This window comes from Vanacampus margaritifer, chromosome 2, assembly GCF_051991255.1.
Source record: "Vanacampus margaritifer isolate UIUO_Vmar chromosome 2, RoL_Vmar_1.0, whole genome shotgun sequence".
Classification (NCBI taxonomy): domain Eukaryota; kingdom Metazoa; phylum Chordata; class Actinopteri; order Syngnathiformes; family Syngnathidae; genus Vanacampus; species Vanacampus margaritifer.
Window position 1 is genome coordinate 54,172,766 of NC_135433.1, and position 19,944 is coordinate 54,192,709.

The following is a 19,944-nucleotide window of genomic DNA, read 5'->3' on the forward strand; positions in this document are numbered from 1 at the left end:
GCAATGGATCTTTGTTTCACGCAACCAGGATTAATAGTGCAGGCATTGCAGTGCATTTTCATTGAATGAATATAATTTAGTCAAGAGGATAAATTATGACCCATGTTTATACCGCTGTCTTTAGTTGCAAGCAGCTAAATGTTGAGCAATTGTCTCAATCTTAACGACTGTCTGACTCAGTAAAATAGAAAACGTCTACTGTAACTGAAGGACTGTATCACACAAGACCCGTTTTAGGGGCAATGCCATAGATTAAGCATATTAACTATCCCTCTTGTTAAATGCTTCATCTCATCTTTCGAATAAATGTGGTGACTAGATTTATAATAATCTTTAGTATATGCACAAACTTTAGGTTCTAAATGCTTTTCTAGTTTGCTCCAGCATCTGGCATATATCCCGTTGATTGCAAAAAAAATAAATAAATGCAAAACTGCTTAATGATGAAGACCACCTATCTTTGGTAAATGAACTTTAGCACATTAGCCCATCAATGGCGGGAGCTACTTCTGCCGCGAGCGCTCGACACTTGTCTCAAGCTTCTACTTCGAGTGTAACATCACTAAGTAACAGCGAAGTAAAGCTAGTAAATATTTATGACCACCCGCCAAAAGGAACTTTAACCCGCATCCGGCAGGTGTCAATTTTAGAGCCGCTGTATATATGCACATGTATGTGTGCGTCTACTGTATATATGGATATCATTGCTGTCCTGTGAAAAACACGTTTCCATTTTTAGGTCGCGGGCTGCTCTCCGGTAGCGATCCTTCTTGGCGGCACGGCTTGTATCACGGTGCGCTTTATAGTCTGGAAAATATGGTGGAAGTGTTTTTCACAGGACAGCGACAATATGTATATGTATGTCTGTATGTATGTAATAATTGTTTTTTTTTTAAAAATAGGTTGCTGATGTATCCAGTTCAAGTGAGGATTCATCAGCAGAGGAATATGTTCCAGATTCTCACAGTACTTCGGACACTTCCTACATTGAACCTGTTTCAGAAATTCTGAAATCCGAAGGTATTCCAGTAATGAGCTATTAGAAAACTGCTCATCTTTAAGATGAGAGGTAGTCATGTTTTAAAGAATAATATGTTCAATGTTCACTGACTCTTTTGCATCTGGTTTCATGTCTAACTTATCCATTACAAAGATGTGCTTGACCTAGATAACCTGTTCACATAAGAAGCATTGTTTTATTAACATACCAGTTTCAGTCTGTCCTAAAGTTGTAACATGGTGCTCAAGGATCAGGTATGACTTTGCATTTCACAGTATTGTTATGCACAACAATGCGACCTTATATCAGGTAAGTCATTACACATCAATGTCATTTCAGTTTGTGTAACGCCAGAATGCCAGAACTTTCAAGTCACTTCAGTGACATGGTTGCTGTGTGTTGTGTAAACTTTGTCCTTGTAATGTGAGTTGGTCCTCATAATTACCATTTTTGCCATGGGCGTGGCTTATTTAGCTCATTATCTATGTCCTCATAATTACTGTTTTTTCAGGTTTTTCTTTTTTTTGTGCGTTGAGTTTTTTCAAGTTTTGAAGTGAAATTTCCCTGGACGACCCCAAAAAAAATTTTTGGGTGCAAGTCCCATCTCTCTGGCATTAGCGGAAAGGGGTGTCCCCGTAATACACAATTAAACAGGTTTGGAAAAAATGTCCTCATAATACACAGAGGCAAACCTGTGCGTGCGTGCGTGCGTGCGTGCGTGCGTGCGTGCGTGCGTGCGTGCGTGTGTGTGTGTGTGTGCTCTCTCAAAGCAGAATCTGTTCTCACGAAGGACACAAAGAAGGAATTTAAGACAAAACAAGGTACCAGCTTAGGTTAAGGTCAAATTATACTGAGTTCAACACTATTTCACCTACTCTACACATCTATAAAACATTTCAACATGGTTAATTATATGAAATAAAGAACTAAAAATGTTAATAATGTATAACAGGCGGAAAAATGATTTTGACCGCATTTCGAGTGCTCATCTTTTCAGTTTAGCGTGCGGCTGTCTGCTGGCAAGTAGCTAGTGTACTTGACGTCTTTTGTGAAAGTTTACTTTTGCGATGGAGGTGCAAAAGCTTACAGCACCTGGTATACCCAGGTGGTCTCCCATGCATTTATTAACCAGGCCCGACTTTGCTTAGCTTCCGAGATCGGACGAGATCGGGGTTCTCAGGGTAGTAATGCTGTAAGCCAAGAAAAGGCCTACAGTTGACTCTTTTAAAGGTTACACTCGTCCAAAATTGTGGCAGGAAAACCATTTTGACTGCATGTTCAGCTCTCATCCTGTCAGTTTAGCGTGCGGCTGTCTGCTAGCAAGTGTATTTGACGTCTTTTGTGAAAGTTTACTTTTGCAATGGAGGTATAAAAGCTTACAGCACCTGGTATTCCCAGGCAGTCTCCCGTCCAAGTACTAACCAGGTCCAACCCTGCTTAGCTTCCGAGATTGGGCATTCCTTTTTTTTTTTTTTTCTCTCTTTTAATATAAAATACAACACAGAAATAACACACTAAATTACAAAGCTACAATAAGCATGGTGAACAGCATATCTCCCAAAGGACAGGCAGAGATGAAAAGCTTCCCAGTTGATCCCACCAGCCGAATCAGCCCTCTGGGCATCCCGACAGATGGGCCCGAAAAGCAGAAACCAGGGCTCGTCCATGTCCTCTACATCAAATGCCGGCGGTGGGAGTCTCAATCCCAATCTCCTGACGAGGAGGTCCTGCAGCCAGGTCCAGAAGCACCGCACCACCGGACACCGGAACGTGAGGTGGAGCAAATTTTCTGGAAATCCTCCGCACAATGGACAGTCTCGACCAAACCTGTCGGGCTGAATACTGTGCAACATACAACATGTAAAAACGAGTCGATGTCGCAATTTAAAGGCAAAATTACTAACCTGGGGTGGGGTATACCAATTATAAATATTGGCCCAAATGGATGCAGTATCTTGCTCAGGGAATACTTGTGACCACCTATGTTCGGCAGTGGGGCGCCTAACTACCTGGGTCAATAGCAAATTATATAAAACACGAGTCGGTGTCCCTGCCAATCCCATCAACCCCTTCCCCTTAACCCAAACGAAATTATGGGGTGACTCACCGTCAATCCCTCCCTCATATGCGTCGTGAACAGGCGGTGCACTCCCATAGAGTGTGCCCCACCTTCTCAAGATGCAAGCCCGTACCTCACTCACCTCCCTCACCACTTCGGTCCTCCTAAACCTAAGACCCGCCCCTCTAAACTTACCCCTGATAGACTCCACATCGAACCCACCTGCAAAGTCTAACAACTGCCCAACCTGTTTTATACCTGCCCTTTCAAAAGACCCGCTGAACATGCTCTCCCTTCTCTCAGAAGGATGAGAGAGCATGTCAGGATTAAAACGCAAGGGCATTTGCCCTAGCTGCCACAGGGAGCAAGGGGCCGCCACAACAAACAGGCGCAGTCTAGCCCACGCCTCAAACACTTCCCTCTCAAAAGGCGGGACCAGATCCAGGGCAGCCCGCTGGGGAAGCATACACAAATTATAAATACCATACTCAACCAACTTTTCAACCTGCGATGCAAAAAAGTCCTTCCACGCCGCATCGAAGCTGGTGTCGAGGAACTTTTTAATTAACTTGAGACTCAAAGCATGCTTCCTAACCACCAAGTCAATCAGTTTAAGCCCTCCCCGATCATACGGACCAATCAAAACATTATGTGCAACAAGTGCACGCTCACACCGCCAGATAAATTTACTGACAGCAACGCTAAACTTATTTGCAAACACCCCCGGAAAGTCATACACAGCAAGAGCATGAACAAGCTTAGACAAGCACAGTGCATTTACAACCAACACCCTACCTAAATGAAGACCACACATTTTCCATAGATTCATACGGGTACACACACTATACCAGCCAGACCACAAACAATCACGACAGGTCACCTCATCCCTACCCAAGGGCACACCAAGAACCCTGTAAGAATCCCCTGCATCCCTGACGCCCCAAACATTCGGTGGGGCCACAATGCCTCCGCAGTAGGACACAGACGTCTTATCAAAATTTATCTTTGCTCCTGAGGCAAGGCAATAGACATTTAGGATGTGGAGAGCCACATTGATGCTCCGCACATCGCGCAAAACCAAATTGGTATCATCCGCATTTTGAAAAATCTTATATTCCCTACCAAATGGACTCACGATTCCATTCACAGCCCCGTCCCTCGAGCATAGCAACCAAAGGCTCGGCCACTATACTATAGAGGAGTGCACTCAATGGACACCCCTGCCTTACCGACCTCCGCAAAGGGAAGCTATCCGACAGGAGTCCATTACACTTCACACGGCTAACCGCACTGGAATACAAAAACTTAATCCGGTTTACAAAGTCATTTTTAAAGCCACATTTCTCCAAAACACGGTAAAGAAAACAATGCTCGACCCTATCAAATGCTTAACTGAAATCAACTGAAACATGAATCCCACCAGAGACATGCATCTCCTTCGACAAAAACACTTTAAAGAGAGTATTGTGTCAGAAATGTCCCGCCCCGGGACACAATACCCCTGTGTACCGGCAACCACTTTATCTATCACACCTTTCAACCTATGCGCCAATACTTTTGCCAATATTTTATAATCCGTGTTAAGAAGACTTATTGGTCTGTAATTGGCCAGGCACCGCTTATCATTTTTTTAAAAAAAATCTGAGTCACAATACTCAGAAAAAAAGAGTCCGAAACCCGACCCTCTCTCTCAATATCGCGAAAAAGAGTATGGAGAATCAGGGCTAACCTGTGAGCGAAAACACAATAAAGCTCTGCACTCAACCCATCCTCTCCTGGACTCCTACAGACATTGAGACCCCTAATTGCTGCAAAAACCTCTGCCAAGAAAATAGGCACGTCACAGCTGTCAGCGTCACTAGAGCTAAGAGACACATCAAGCGCACCTAGTGCCTGACTACAGCTTACCTCATTTATCCCTTCACTATCAAATAAATCAGAATAAAAACTACCTACAATATCCAAAACCTTATCCAATTCACTATGTAATCTACCTGACTCATCCAACAGGCTATCCAAATATAACTTGCTCTGCCTGGACTTCTCCAAACCAAAGAAGAAAGCAGTGGAGCGCTCCCACTCCACCGCATACTGGGCCTTGGATCTAAGTGCCGCCCCCCTAGCCCGACTAACCTGTATATTCCTGAGCTCCTCTTGCAGCTCCAAATACTCAGGATCTACCGGGCCTACACCAGAGGTGGTGGCAAGTCCCTAGAGGTGGCTCCGGACAGTACGATCCCTGATGGACTCCTCCCACCTCCTCTGCTTACTATAACGGAGGCACAGCTTTCTAATTCTAGCCTTTGCCTGTTCCCACCAATCAATCAAAGAATCTCATACTTCCATTTCACCATCAAGACAATCAAAAAGGTGCTCCATTTTATTTACAAAGGTGGAGTCGGCAAGCAGCATATTATTAAAAACCCAGACCCACCCATTCCTCTTACCGCCCAGTAAGTCAAGGTTGACAGAGAAAAGGGAGTGATCACTCCAGCCCACATATGCATAGGAGCTGCCACTAATATATTTCCATAAAGCACTCGAAACAAAACACAGATCAATCCGAGACTGGAGGAGGACCCCCCATACCACCTGATGCCGGTAATAGTCCCTTCTCAGGGGGTTGAGACCTCTCCAGACTTCGGACAGATCAGCAGCCACTGCAGCATCAATTAAATAACCTCTACTAACATCATTCCTAAATGTGTTGTTCGGACCGAGATCGATTTTTGACAAAGCTACATTAAAGTCACCAATCAAAATAGAGGAATCGGTAACATAAGGGAAAACGGAACTGAAGAAGGTTTTCCTCTCCATCTCCTCACTAGGCGCATAAATATTAATAAGGCGGAATTTAGTGAAGCCACGCTGAAAATCAATCACAATAAAGCGGCCATGTGGGTCTGCATGCACTAGAGAAGACACGTCGAAAACACCCGGCTTGACTAGTACAGCCACACCACGGGAGTTTACAGAGCCCAAAGCACAGTACAAATCACCAATAGCCATAGCCTCCACCATGCGAAGATGCTCCGCCTCCCACCACGTCTCCTGGATACACAGCACGTCCCAGGTGGTGTTGTGAAACACACTGTGCATCTTGACCCCACTTCTCAAGCTCCGAGCATTAATGGAGACTAGGAAGAGCATCATTAGGAAGGAGAAAAAACAAGGAGCTGACCCATCATCCTGAAACCAGACTACCGTTTACACATCCTATTCATCTTCGACGGAGCAACCTCATTCTCTTGGGGAATAAAGCCCATAGGAACAGTTGTGGCATCAACAGTGGCAGAATCGGAACGGGCAGCGCTGCATGAAAGGAGACTTTCACCCTGCAGCCCTGGCCGCCGATCACTACCAGGCTGGGACTCACAGAGCTCATCGACACGTTTCGACCCAACCCTCCCGGTTAGTGATCTGGACCTGTCACTACTCCTAGACAGTGGCTGCCTATGCGGCGCCCGACCCCTGCTACCCGCCCTCGAGCGCTGAGACTTAGGAGTCTGGCCTGACTTCAGTACCATCTCCCCCGCTTCAGGGGTAAGGTGTGGAACCAGATCCACACCCATCCCCTCCCTGGTCCAGCCCCCGCCACCACGACATTAGAGATAGGGCAGGACACTGCCCCCCCTGCTCGGGGGCAGGACTGTTAGACCACAGGCCCACAGTTGACTCTTTTAAAGGTTACACTCGTCCAAAATTGGGACGGAAAAAACACTTTGACTGCATGTTCAGCTCTCATCCTGTCAGTTTAGCGTGCGGCTGTCCGCTAGCAAGTAGCTATTGTACTTGACGTCTTTTGTGAAAGTTTACTTTTGCGATGGTGGTGCAAAAGCTTACAGCTTACAGTTATTTATTTTTTACATTTTTAAAGCCTCGTGTCTTACAGCTGTTATTGTGCTCAGACGGACATCTCGGGGCGAGTTCTGTTCGTGTGCAACAGTTTGACAGACCCGGTTCTGCCTATAATTCTTGTGAAGGTGACCTGATGCAATCTAAAGTGAGGCCAGTGGTACGTTGTACTTTGACTGTGCATGACCTTTTGTCACTGTCCTGAAGAATCAGGAGACGGTAACGGTTTTAAATGTCATGTCTCATCGTGGAGTCAATAGTTAAACGTGTCGACATCTCTCTCTCAGCCGACCGAGTACTAATCTGTCTAACATCAGGGCCTTTTTTTCACCCAAGCCGATGAATTTACAGCTCAAGTTCAGAGAATATTTAGCCCAAGGTATACCCCCTATTATTTATAATAACATATTTAGAAAAATTTCAAATACGACAATAGTTCTACAAATTTGAAAGAAATACTTACAAATGTGTTTATTCAAAACTGTTTCAGAGAGCCCCTCTACTCCTGTACATCTATTTATATTGTATATAAATTATATTGTGTCTCAAAAATATTCAAAAATGTCTTATTTGCACAACTCTCTACTGTTCAGGAGAAAGCAGCTTCGGACTACTGTGGTGTATGAATTGAACACATAAAAAAAAAAGGTTTAATATGAACAAATTATCACTCAACTTTAACAAAACAAAGTCAATAGTTTTTGACACTAGACAAATCACACATCAAGTCAAAATTATGGTAAATTGAATTGAAATAGAAAGAGTGTATGAAAATAACTTTCTTGGAGTAGTTATTGATGAACAGTTATGTTGGAAGTCACACATAGATAATGTCAAAAGGAAAATGTCAAAAATTATAGGGATATTCTCTAAAACTTCAGGATGTCCTGAATAAGAAATCATTATACACATTATATTGTTCATTATTGTTACCATATCTGACCTATTGTGTGGAAATCTGGGGAAATGCATATAAAATAAATACTGACCCTGTTTTCAAACTGAAAAAAAGAGCCATAAGAATTATTAATCGATCAAAACATACAAAACCAACAAATTAACTATTTAAAAAATCAAATACAATGACATTTTACAACTTGAGTTTAAAATGGCTCAAATAATGTACAAAGTACACAACAATCTACTCTGCCACAATACTCAGAAGCTGTTTGAAATTCCTTATAGAGAGTCCTTATAACATAAGGGGTACAAGTGTCTACAAAAAACAATAACAAATATTAAGCAAAGGTGTGTTTTTGTAAAAGGTGTTAATTTGTGGAATAATTTTGGATCTGACCTGAATAGATGTGAGTCACTTGCTGAGTTAAAAAAAATTGTTCAATAGTAACGTCCCAAAAAATCTCTTAAATCAGACATGAGCTGCTCAAATTCCATAAATGTTGTCAATTTTTTAGATGTATCAATATGAGTGTAATGAAAATTGTATATGTGAGTATGAGGATATGATTCATAAATGTATTATGAATTTCATGTACATATGTTGCTGACGAATGCACGCATGTCAAAGTGCAGTTTCATACATGAGCAAGTGTATACATTTTTCCTTTATTGAAATATAATAACCTATTATTGTATCAATAATGAAATAAGTCAAAACATACAAAGAATAAGGGTAGACCAGATAAGTTTTCAACTTCTTCCTACTCCATTTTGAACATGTAAACCGTGACTGATGACTGTATAAAGTTTTTTTCTTCTTTTAAATCTTTATTTGTCTTCTACTTGTTTATATGTTCAATAAACAAACAAACATCTGCATCATAGTTTCAAAAGGAGCCTCAAATTGAGTAAGCTCCAAACAAGCTCATGCCCTTTGAGCTTAGTTTATGTGGTTTAACGGAGGTCACTATAAGTTTAGAAAGTTCATCTTGTAATATTTCTCAAGTATTGACTGTGTTGTCACACTGTGATAAACTTTTTTTGTTGTCTACTAGGCCTTCCACCAATGCAGCCACTTGTCCAGGAGCTCAGCCAGAGATCTGCCCTGAGCAAAGGAAGAGGAGAATGAAGATGGAGCCTAAAGATTCAAATGGACTCTCGGCCTGTTGCTTGTTCCTCACTCAGCCTTCACACTGCAAATCTTGAATGTCATTGAGACAGGAGGCAGCCATCAATGCTACCTCTCAAACATCACAAAATGAAGGACAGGGTCAAACATAAAGGCGCCCTATAGCATAGAATTTTTGCTTGACAAACAATAAAAGACGGTGGTCCAACAGTTGTGGTCCAAACATGTTCTCAACGTGACAGGGATGAGTTTCTAATCATGTTTGGATAGAATAAACATTGTGAGTGTAAATGGAGTTTTAGAAATGATTATATTTATCTCAGCATTTCTGTGTAACTTAAGGATTTAAAAAGATTTTTCTGAAGCATTTATATTCATCAACACCACCAAGTCTGTATACAGTGTTAGTGTATATTGCGCCGACCCTCTAATTGCTATGGAACATCTATTTTGTGACAAATAAGTGTACTTTTTCTATTGAGTAATAATATGTCATGAGTGTTATTCTTACCCAGACAAGTGTGATGTTTTTTCAGTTTTCTACATTAAGAACAAATCAGATGCATTCAGTGTTCTCCACAAATGCAAATACAACAACCCAAAAACAAACTTTAACACTTTCATGATACTATATCCTATATAAAACTGATCAGTAGCTCACTGAACAAAAAGGCTTTAAAAACTATCACTATTTGTACTACTTTTAAACTTGTTGGATGTACACAACCTATGTATATACCCCTTGGCATGTATATGTTCAATGTTGTATACAAGATTCTGTATATTTGTACTTTTGAATGGTTCATAATTTAAACCGGCAGCACGGTGGTTGACTGGTTAGCACGTCCGCCTCCCAGTGCAGAAGACGTGAGATCGAGTCCGGGCTTCGGCCTTCCTGGGTGGAGTTTGCATGTTCTCCCCGTGCTTGCGTGGGTTTTCACCGGGTACTCCGGTTTCCTCCCACATTCCAAAGACATGCATGGCAGGTAAATTGAACACTCCAAATTGTCCATAGGTGTGGTTGTGAGTGTGGATGGTTGTTTGTCTCTGTGTGCCCTGCGATTGGCTGGCAACCAGTTCAGGGTGTACCCCGCCTACTGCCCGAAGCCAGCTGGTATAGGCTCCAGCAGCCCCGCGACCCTTGTGAGGAAAAGCGGTCAAGAAAATGGATGGATGGATGGAGGTGGCAGTAGCGATTAGAACTTGAATATTCTGCATTCTGCAGCTTTAACTTTGTACACATTCAACAATTGACACACATTGACATTTGTTTTATCGATGGGGTGGGGTGGAGGGGACATCTGGCCCCGACTGGTTTTCTGAGCCCCCACCTCCAATAAAACAAAACTGCACCTTTCAGAGTGGCCTTTTATCATTGCCGGTCTAAGACACACCTGTGCACTAATCATGTCCAAACAGCATCTTGATATGGCACACCTGTGAGGTGGGATGGATTATGTCGGCAAAAGAGAAATACTCACTATCACAGATTTGGACTGGTCTGTGAACAATATTAGAGAGAAATGGTGATATTGTGTACAGTATGTGGAAGAAGTTTTAGATCGCAAAATATATATTATATATACACATATATGGTTGGCTATATATTGCATTTTGGATAGCGGAGTGTGGAGTTTTCTTTTCTTTAATATGTACATATACACTATATCACTAATAATTTAATAGGTGTAGTTCATCCCAAGCCAAAATCACCTTCACAGTGAAATTAACTAATGAAAAGTAAAAATGCATTACTCAGACAAAAGAATCAAGCAGGGTTCCCCAGTCCTGGTCCTCAAGGGCCGGAGTCCCGCAGGTTTTAAACGTTTCCATTCTCCAAAGCACCTTATTCTAAAGATTAGGATCGTTATCAGGCGCTAGGATTGCAATCTGACCATATACTACTGGTGCAACGCTTTTATTCAAACATAAAAGGATTGACAGGTCAAAATGCATCCATCCTTATCCCCCATCTACCTTTTTATCTTAATTACTTAGGTTGCATGTTTTATTTTTTATCTTTGATTCACATTTTTGTTTCATTAATAGGTTAGGCTGTGACTGATATATGTGTTTACTACATAAATGTGTTGTCTAGAAACTCAATTTCTGCCGAATCATTTGTGTTTACTGAGTGTATTAGTAATTCTTTTATGAGAGCAAAGAACTCCATGATTCACTAAAGTAGCAACTTCAGATTATGAATACTTGAGAATAGGAAATAATCACTACAAATATAATCACATTGTACACAAAATTTGTGTACAATAGATTCATGGACAAAGCATTCAAAAAGATTAGAGCTGATGCAAAAAAATTTAATTTACAGTTTTAGTTTCACTCTATATATAAAAAAGAAAAAGAAAAAGCAGCAGACAAAAACAAAATAAAGTCAGTGTGGCGAGTCATGTCTGTCACGTGCCGACAGACTCAAATTGCCTCAGACAAAATATGAAGGCATACTTAAACACAGGTGCTCCAAGAAGACACCCATGCAACGAGCTGGAACCAGGCAGTCTCTTTTCTTCCTTCAGGCCCAGCAGTTATTAAACGCTTGCATTATTAGGGAAACACTAAAAAAATGAACTATGGATGTTGACATTTGGTTCTGAAAACTTCCAAGTTAGACCTTCTAAAAGAAAACTCGGGAGGGACGCTTGCATGGTGACGGACACTCTATGTCATAAATAGAATAGATCCTAGCCCATTTCACCTAGTGTTGACATAAGTGGATGATAGAGGAGATTGAATTTGCAAGGGTTTAAAATCTCAAGTGTCAGTTTGTCTAGAAGAACACCCTCTAAAAATGGAACACATGGGTTTAATCTTTAAAACTTTATACTGAATTGGTTTGCATCTGAACTGAACTTCCCAGATTCGGTCATCTTTTACAGGGGAGGGGGGGAGACACCCACACCATATTTTAATCTTCAACAGTCCAAAGAAACAAGGAGAGCAGTGGCCCTAGTGACGGTCCAAGTTGTTCTGTTGAGAGGGTGCGTTTTGGGGTCTTGAACAATGAACAAGAAGGGAAACCCAAGAAAATGGACAATACATGTATACTGTTGACTACTGCACAATGGGTCTCGCTGGCAACTCACTCCCCAAAAATTTGGAAAAACATTTCAATATGGCAAATATTTGAACAAGAACATTACAAAAAAAAATCTTTAATATGTTGCTGCGGGGGGAGTATTTTAACGGTTTCCGCACTCCCAATTAAACCATACATGTCAGCCTCTAAAGACAAGCTATACACAGGGGAGCCAAGGGGCACCTAGCGCATCCTGTACTCCGACGTCTTGGACACTTCACACAGCTGGCCCTTAAAGGCGAGATCGACAGTGAAGTCCAGGTCTCTCTGCAGACAAGACACATAAGTATCAGTACAAACAATGACGCCTTTCAACACCATAGCACTAAGCTAGTGTTAATTTTAGCTGCCATTTTTAAATTTAGTCTCAGTTTTACTCCAGTTTCAATCACACTTGCTAGTTTTTAAAAGTTAGTCAACATCATATCGCTTTTAGTCGACTATAAATCTAGCATTTTAGTCCAAGAAAACATACCGGTAATTTTGTTTAGTTTTAGTCAACAAAAAAACGTCAACATTTTGGTCATGACAATCATTTTACCCCTGTATATCTTTATTAAACATTTGAGATCTAAATCTATTTCACATCAAAATTGCTCAACTTTTTGATGCAAAACAACTTCACACACAATTACAGTATATCGACAAGTGGCTACTATGGCTTCATGCTACGAGCTAGTAAATTAGCCATCATTAGTTAGCGGTCAGATTAACATTATTGTTGGATTTAAGTTAAATTATAAATGTACTTTTTTTTTTTTTTAAACCTTTCACTGTGAATCCGCCTCCTGTCTGTTCCATGTGTTTGTGCACGTTGCACTCGCTAGCTGCAGATTTGAAAGGATGTGTGTCACAGTGACAGATTAGCAGAGACAATATTTTACAAAATCATTTTTTTCTCATTTTTGTTCATGAACTAAATTGTCCATAGATTTTATTCCAGTTTTTATTAAGTTAAGTACATTTGGCTCGTCTTCATTAGTCTACGAAACTGCATACAGTCAGTTATTGTTTATGAATGAGGGTTTTAGTTGGTGTAAAATGTGTGTTGACAAAAAATGTTGTTTTGTTTTCATTGACGAAATTAACGCTAAACATCACATTTGCTCTTAAAACATGTTTGAGCACTTTTTGTAGCATTTAATCACCAAAATTGGAGAGTGATCAGTGCTGCGGAGCCTTAGCTAAATATATACGGATTAAATTATAATTACATTGTAAACAATTATAGCAAAGAAGATAATCTGTTATAAACTTGATACAAAATGTCAGTAAGAGCGGCTTTATAAATCTGCTTAGCAAAGGGGCTGGCCAAGAAGTTGTGACACATGCTGGCTGCAGTTTCAAAAATAAAATGTAGCACATTCCAAACTCAAACCTGCCAAGCCAACTCCTCTTCATTGGACTCTTTAAATCAGCAGCTGTGAAAATGCTTACATTGTTTTTGACGTTTGGCTTCATACTGATGGTGCCCAAAATCTCTTCTCCGATCTTGACAGTCAGGTAATCATCCAGATAGAAGACTGTTTGCTTCCAGTGGGTGTAGGGGGACTCTGGGCCTGGAAGGCAACAGGCCAAATTCAATAAATTTTATATTTATGGACTTCAACTGTTTTTCATGCACATTATGACTACTACTTTAGAGAAAATGTTGTCTTGCATGGCCCTCATAAGAACACAATTCCATTGTGAACAGGGGGCCCTGTAATATATTGTACAATGTACATATGCTATAACAATAAGCCGGGGAAGCAGACTGACTGGTGGAAAAGCCGGTCCTCTTGTGGCAGCGGGTGAACTCGATGTTGAAGTAGGTTACTAGTGCGTGGATGTAGTCGTTCCTCTTCACTTGCAGACAGAACGGCGAGGTGAAGGTCAAGTCGTCTGGCTTCACCGTGTAGATGTCCACTTCCTACACACAAAAACAAGATGTTCAAAAAAAGTCATGAGTCAACAAGCCCAAAGACACACAAAAACACTTTTTGGTGAAACATTCAGCCACCTTGATGAGGCAGGCGCTGCTGACCAGCTGCTTGGGGTCAACTACATCGACCAGGGGCTCCTTAATCGCCACCTCTTTGATGCATGACATATCAAATCCATATACATTCTCCCACCCTGAAATACAGACATGGACAGAAGTCAACTACCACAGTGGTATGAATAAGGTTAAGGACGTGAACTTAAAAAAAAATAAAATAAAATAAAAAATTGTTCAACCGTGCATTTGGACTTTCTCAATGTTTCAACCGTGATTTGTCATTGCCACTCATGACCCATTGGGCACAGGCAACTTACAGTGAATTTTGTAGTCCTTGTACTGCCTGTCTTCAATGGCAGTCACGTAAAGAGTTGCCCTGTCTGGGAAGATGAGTCCATCTTGTTTCTGTTAGTGCATAAGAAAGATTTTGGAGCAGTCAAAAAAATGTGCATGAATGCTGAACTTTTATTTTTAAAAGGCATGTTCTAGGAGTGGGCAATATGACAATTTGAAACCGTGCAAAGATATGCAATGCAGGGCTGGTGATGTCATATCAATTTTTTATCACAATGTAAAGAATTTCAATAAGCGGTTCAGAAAATGGATGGATGGATGCAAATCATTTCAGCACAATTTGACCGTCAGCTTATTTTCTGCCACTGAGTGAAGGACAGCCATGCATCTGCTGCCGCCCAGCCCCTGCCTTAGTAATGACAGGACATGTAGGACGACCAATCAGTGTGATCATCCGTAGCGCGCGCGCACACACACACACGCACACACACACACACACACTCCCGCGTTTTCCCCCAAACAAGCGTGAAGCTTGGCGGAGAAGGCTAAAAGTTAGTTTGTTCTGAAGAGAAATTGATCATCCATAATATGGAACTAGTTTGGCTTTATCCCAGATGACAACAATCAGGAGAAAATCCTATGCAGAATGTTACAGCAACACTACAAACTTGTTCAGTCACTTGAAATGACAGCTTCAAAGACAGTACAAGCCAAATGGTGAATGCTAAAAACTTAAAAGCAGCAGCAACAGCTCATGCATGCTCCTTCAAAACAGCAGACCCTCACATAAGCGTTCAAACGCGTATGACATTGGATAGGCGTTATGAGATCCCCAAGTCGTAACTTCCGCCCCCCAAAAACAATATTGCGTACATGTACTTTGAGCAATAGGATAAATATAACAAATGTGCAGTTTTTTGGAGCAACAGCCAGAACAACTAACAAGTTACTGTCGGCCGTAACCACGCCAGAACACAACAGGCTAACGTGCATAAGCTTATCAAAAAAATATAGTCTGTTGTTTTCACAGCCCCTCCAGACCAGGAAACTACAGTACCCACCCACAAGGGTTGCTACAGGTTTTTTTTTTTTACATGCTGTTTTTTTTTTACCATGGCTTTATACCAGCCAAGTTATATGCACTTAAAGACATTCGCTATTTTGATTCAACTTCTTGAATATAGAACTGACTTTTATTATTGTTTTACTCATGTATTTTGCTGTTTTATAATGTTTCTTTTTCTTTACAAAAGGTATTTATTACAATGTTCATTCCCACAAACTAATGTGTATTTATTCAATACTTCTCAGAAGTGTAAATGAATTGGCATTTCATATTAACAAAAACATTTTGAATAGATTTAAAAATTGTGATCTTCTATTTTTGCAATATCGCCCACACCTATGTTCGAAACACAATTTTAACTTGCAAACAGATTGGGAACATGACAAAAAACGTGTAATTCAGTGAACAAAACAACACACTCATCCATGAAATGAAGGAAGAGGAAAAATCATTTAGCTACATGCTTACAGTGAGAAATCAAAAAATAATCTACATTATCACACATACCAGCCATTTGTCCCGGGCATAGATGACTGTATTCAGCATAGACTCGTAGAAAAGGCAGTAGCCCATCCACTCTGATATGATGATATCAACTCCATCCACAGGCAGATCCACCTCTTCCACCTTCCCTTTGATAATAGTTACCACTGGAGACAAAACAACAACTTTGTGTCATCCCTTCAAACATATTTAATCCCATCCCCTCCAAATAACAATTGTGCCATCTCCACAGTTATATGTTTACTTACCATCATCCATCTTGTTGGCCTTCACTATTTTCACAGCGTAGTCTGAGATACTGCTGCACTCAATCTATAAAGAAATATGCAAAGGCCAAGTTTGATTTGAAATTCTCCCATTTCATGGTGTGACTGGAGTATGATTCAAACAATCACTTCGCTGGATGTACAAACACAAACCTACCCCTATAACTTTCTTGGCTCCAGCCTTGGCAGCAAACATGGAGAGGATGCCCGTGCCACTACCTACATCCAGCACCACTTTGTCCTTAAACAGATGCTTATTGTGGAACATAGAGTTGCGATAGGTCAGAGTCCGCACCTCATCCTTAAGCATCTCCTATAACATTTGCCAAAAATGCCAGGTTTAAAATCATGTGACAAAAAAGACATAAGACTGCTTGTAAAGGTGTTAAAATTACCTCATGGATGCCGAAGTGAGCATATGAATCAAAGTAATAATCCTTTGACGTCATATCTTCAGCAGCAGGCTTTGTCATGTTCTCCCCCTGAGAAACCTCAACAAAAAGACAAAATTACAATCCACATTAAACCCTTTTGGCATGACTGCAGAAAATGTGTACGGTATTTGTCAATAAAAACGGACTCCCAGAGATGCAGCCAGCAACAAGATAAGAGTTGTTTGTTCTCAACAGAGGTCAGAAGTCAATGAGAATGTCACTCTTCAGCTTCCACAGGACCACTAATGGTCGTGTTTCAGCAGGAACATTTATCCATACATAAACTCTTCACATCAAAGAATTATTTTTAGAAGTATGATAATAATTGTGGTAGGGCTTAGTGATTTAGAGCCAGCTGAAGGAGTAGGCATTGCCATACATTAGTTTATTTAAATGTGCTTGCCCTAAAATTAACTTCTCACATTTGTTGAATATCACTGCACATGTGTAGCTTTGCATCATTATCCTCTTTGTTCATATATAAATTATAGAACAAGCAGATAGCCACCTGTTGCCTGAATGGTTCTAATGTTCACTTAGAGAACAACGTTAACTTGCTTGCATTCAAACTGCCACAAACATAAAACAGGCGTCTATAATCAATTATCTTTATAAAACCATAAAATATTCTTATATCGCTTGAAGACAATAGTTTGCTCGCCTTTAGAGACAAAGGTTCCAATGTACAAGAATTGTTAACGCCTCCACTTGCTATGCAATGCATAGCATCCCTCGCAACACAAAGGATGGGAGCACATGGTTGAGAGTACTGCGATGTGATCTTGGCCTTGTTCCTGCAAGAACCCAATGGATTGCTGTCAAAACGAATGACTAAAAAGTCGCACTATAAACGATTGCCTGCCAACGACACAATCGCGTATCGCTACTCTATGTACGGTAAATTAAACATTCCATACACACGCTTTTATCAACTGGCTGTACGGACTCGACACACCGTTACCAAGTGTACTTGCTACTAATTAGCCGGTCATCAATGAAGAGGGTGAAAAGGCGCCAAATTATACAACAGTTTCCGGACTTACATCGGCAGCAAAGCGTTGAATTTGCAGTTTGACGTTTTTTAGACGATAAAGTCAAATTGTAGTGAATCTAATATGCGAATGAATCAGCATCCGTGGCTGATAGCTAGCTAGCTAAGAAGCTAACATGTTGGTTCCCACGCGGTCTTAAAGACAATTGAAGAAACCTAAATAATAGCGGGTTTACCCGGCGGATGTGGCGCTTCAAAATTCAATGGCTGTATTTATACGCAATAACTACAAACCGAACAAATTGTTAAGGTTTTGTAGCTCTTAAGTTAAAATGGATCAATCACTTGATGCGTATGTGATAAACACAAACGTAAAAAATAAATCAGTTTAGCTGTATTTACCAAAAACCTTAAGTAGGCTGTGGATGTACGAAAACAATCAAAATGAGAAGTTGGATATATTATCAGGTTGTTTTTTTAAACGTACCTCCATCCTCTCTGCTGGCGCCGCCATTTCGATCTTGTGCCTGACTGAGCGAGCTGGAATAGAACCTAGTCGTTCCTTGCGCAACCAAAAAAAAGCGGCTCCATTCTTCTTCGCTACCTTCTGTCTTGAGTGGGACTCAAACCCGTTGTTCAGTTGAAATAGCACCTCTATGTGTTCGGAACTGTAAACTACATAATGTTGTGGACCGTTAGCTCATTTGCCACATTTTATTTTCAGACAGATGGAGCGATGAATAAAAGAAAACACTATTATGCACATAATAAATATAAGTATATATAATACAAATTGTGTTTGTATTTTTCATTACTTTGGTAATAATTATTTAAGCATTTATTTAGCAACATCCATCCATCCATTTTTGAACTGCTTATCCTTATTTAGTAAGATTATTAATTTCAAACGTACAATACTGTACATATACAATGGTGTTTAAAAAAAGCAATATTTTTTTTATCTTGATTTTACTCTGGCTTCCTTCCACATTGCCAAAATGTGTTTTTTATGTAACACACTTATTGTAATCATTTCCTCCCTTACTTTTACACAGAAAATATTACAACACCTTCATAGGTTTATTGACCGTGTGAATGGTTCTCCCTCCACCCATTCTCTGTATACCACTCAATTTAGGAGGAAATCAGTTCAGACTACATGGAGAAAAGTCACACAGGCACAAAAAGACCATGGAAACTGAAACTCCACACAGGAAGGTAGGGCTGGGCAATAAATCAAATTAATTCGATACATCGTCATTTTAAAAATCAAATCGTTGAAAATTTGCTAAATCGTGAAATCACATTTTGTCTTTTGGATTAATAAAAGCTGTTGTTCTTATGTTGTGTTACATTCAAATGTTTTTGTAAGTTGTTTACAAAAACTACCAACTTATTTTTTGGCCATATCGCCCAACCCTACAGGAAGGTCTGGGCCCAGATTTGAACACCCAAGCTCTGAACTGCTAGGCAACTGTGCCAACCAGGTAGGCACTATGTGCTAACATGGCAATAGCCAGATTGATATTGTGATTCACTCAAGGGTGTTCTCCACAATGTCATATTCTCCAGAGTTTGTGAACTCACAAATACCGCGAGAATTCATCTTGCAGTGCAAGGTTAACTACTGTATGTGCCACCCTCAGTCAAATCTCCTAAATTTTGCATTATTACCTGTCCTTAGAAAAACACCATCAGGTAAGGGGGATGAAAAGCTGCGTCCTTCAAACTTCGGAAAAGACAATAGCGTTTAAAATTAATTTGACTTCTCTTTTGATAACCTAAGTCTTACTCTCAAGTCTTTACATTGCGTCTGTAAACCTATTTGGTGGCATGTTGCTTTTAATTTTGCTGCCATGAAGGATTATGGCATAGGTAACAAATATCTCTTGGTGAGGACTGAGTCATCTCACTTGAAAAGGAAAGTCTCAAGTAGAAACCAGAATCCTTAGAGGCCCCCAGTTTTTTTGTGCCCTGGCAGGCCAGTCTAGTACTTGCACCCATTTACTACAAAGCCATGGTGTTGTAACACATGTAGAATGTGGCTAGGCATTGTTTCACTGACAGGAATGTTCCTGAAAAAGATGGTATACTTGGAGGGCAGCACATGTTGTTTATGTACAAAACCTGTATGCACCTATCCGAATTAATGGTGCCTTCACATATGTGCAAGTTTTATCCATGCTAGCTAGCCCTAACACATACCCTTTCCATCGCAGATTCTGGCTTTTGAACGTTGCGTTGATAATAATCTGGATGGTGCTTTTCATCTTTGGCCTGCAGGATACAATACCCATATTTTCCAAAAACAATTTAAAATGTGGATTCATCAGACAACAGGTTTATTCTATTACGCATCATTCATAAATTA

The 19,944-nt window shown here is 40.5% G+C and overlaps 1 protein-coding gene, 1 long non-coding RNA gene and 1 pseudogene across 5 annotated transcripts in view; 1 reads left to right on the top strand and 2 right to left on the bottom strand.

The window, feature by feature from the left end:
• LOC144045029 (uncharacterized) overlaps positions 1-9,362 on the top strand; it is a 21,759-nt gene extending 12,397 nt beyond the window's left edge. Inside the window, exons 6-7 of one of the 2 annotated variants that reach the window (XR_013291398.1) lie at positions 903-1,020; positions 8,870-9,362. This is a non-coding gene — a long non-coding RNA (uncharacterized LOC144045029). Of the gene's footprint in view, positions 1-902; positions 1,645-8,869 lie in introns of those variants that run through there. The other variant, XR_013291397.1, reaches the window with a different exon arrangement.
• Positions 2,081-2,198, bottom strand: LOC144047446 (5S ribosomal RNA; annotated as a pseudogene).
• A 1,878-nt stretch (positions 9,363-11,240) lies between the features above and the next one.
• On the bottom strand, positions 11,241-18,207 carry prmt1 (protein arginine methyltransferase 1). Of its 3 annotated transcripts, none has more exons than XM_077558774.1 (10): positions 18,061-18,207; positions 16,544-16,630; positions 16,306-16,461; positions 16,131-16,194; positions 15,886-16,028; positions 14,336-14,423; positions 14,040-14,155; positions 13,799-13,949; positions 13,475-13,596; positions 11,241-12,304 (listed from the first exon to the last, which is right to left on the bottom strand). In XM_077558774.1, exons 1-10 carry the CDS (start codon positions 18,085-18,087, stop codon positions 12,221-12,223), a joined length of 1,038 nt encoding a protein of 345 aa, XP_077414900.1. In that variant the 5' UTR covers positions 18,088-18,207; the 3' UTR covers positions 11,241-12,220. The 3 variants fall into 3 exon arrangements, with proteins under 3 accessions (XP_077414900.1, XP_077414899.1, XP_077414898.1); XM_077558773.1 differs by having other exon boundaries at positions 16,544-16,639; XM_077558772.1 differs by lacking the exon at positions 18,061-18,207 and adding an exon at positions 17,244-17,321.
• Between the last annotated feature and the right edge of the window lie 1,737 nt (positions 18,208-19,944).

Coding starts and splice junctions, on each gene's coding strand:
- prmt1 (XM_077558772.1), bottom strand. CDS start 17,306: ATGCATTGCATAGCAAGTGGAGGCGTTAACAATTCTTGTACATTGGAA. Junction 16,631..17,243: donor TGGAACCTTTGTCTCTAAAG/GCGAGCAAACTA, acceptor GAGGTTTCTCAG/GGGGAGAACATGACAAAGCC. Junction 16,029..16,130: donor GGCCAACAAGATGGATGATG/GTAAGTAAACAT, acceptor TTTTGTCTCCAG/TGGTAACTATTATCAAAGGG.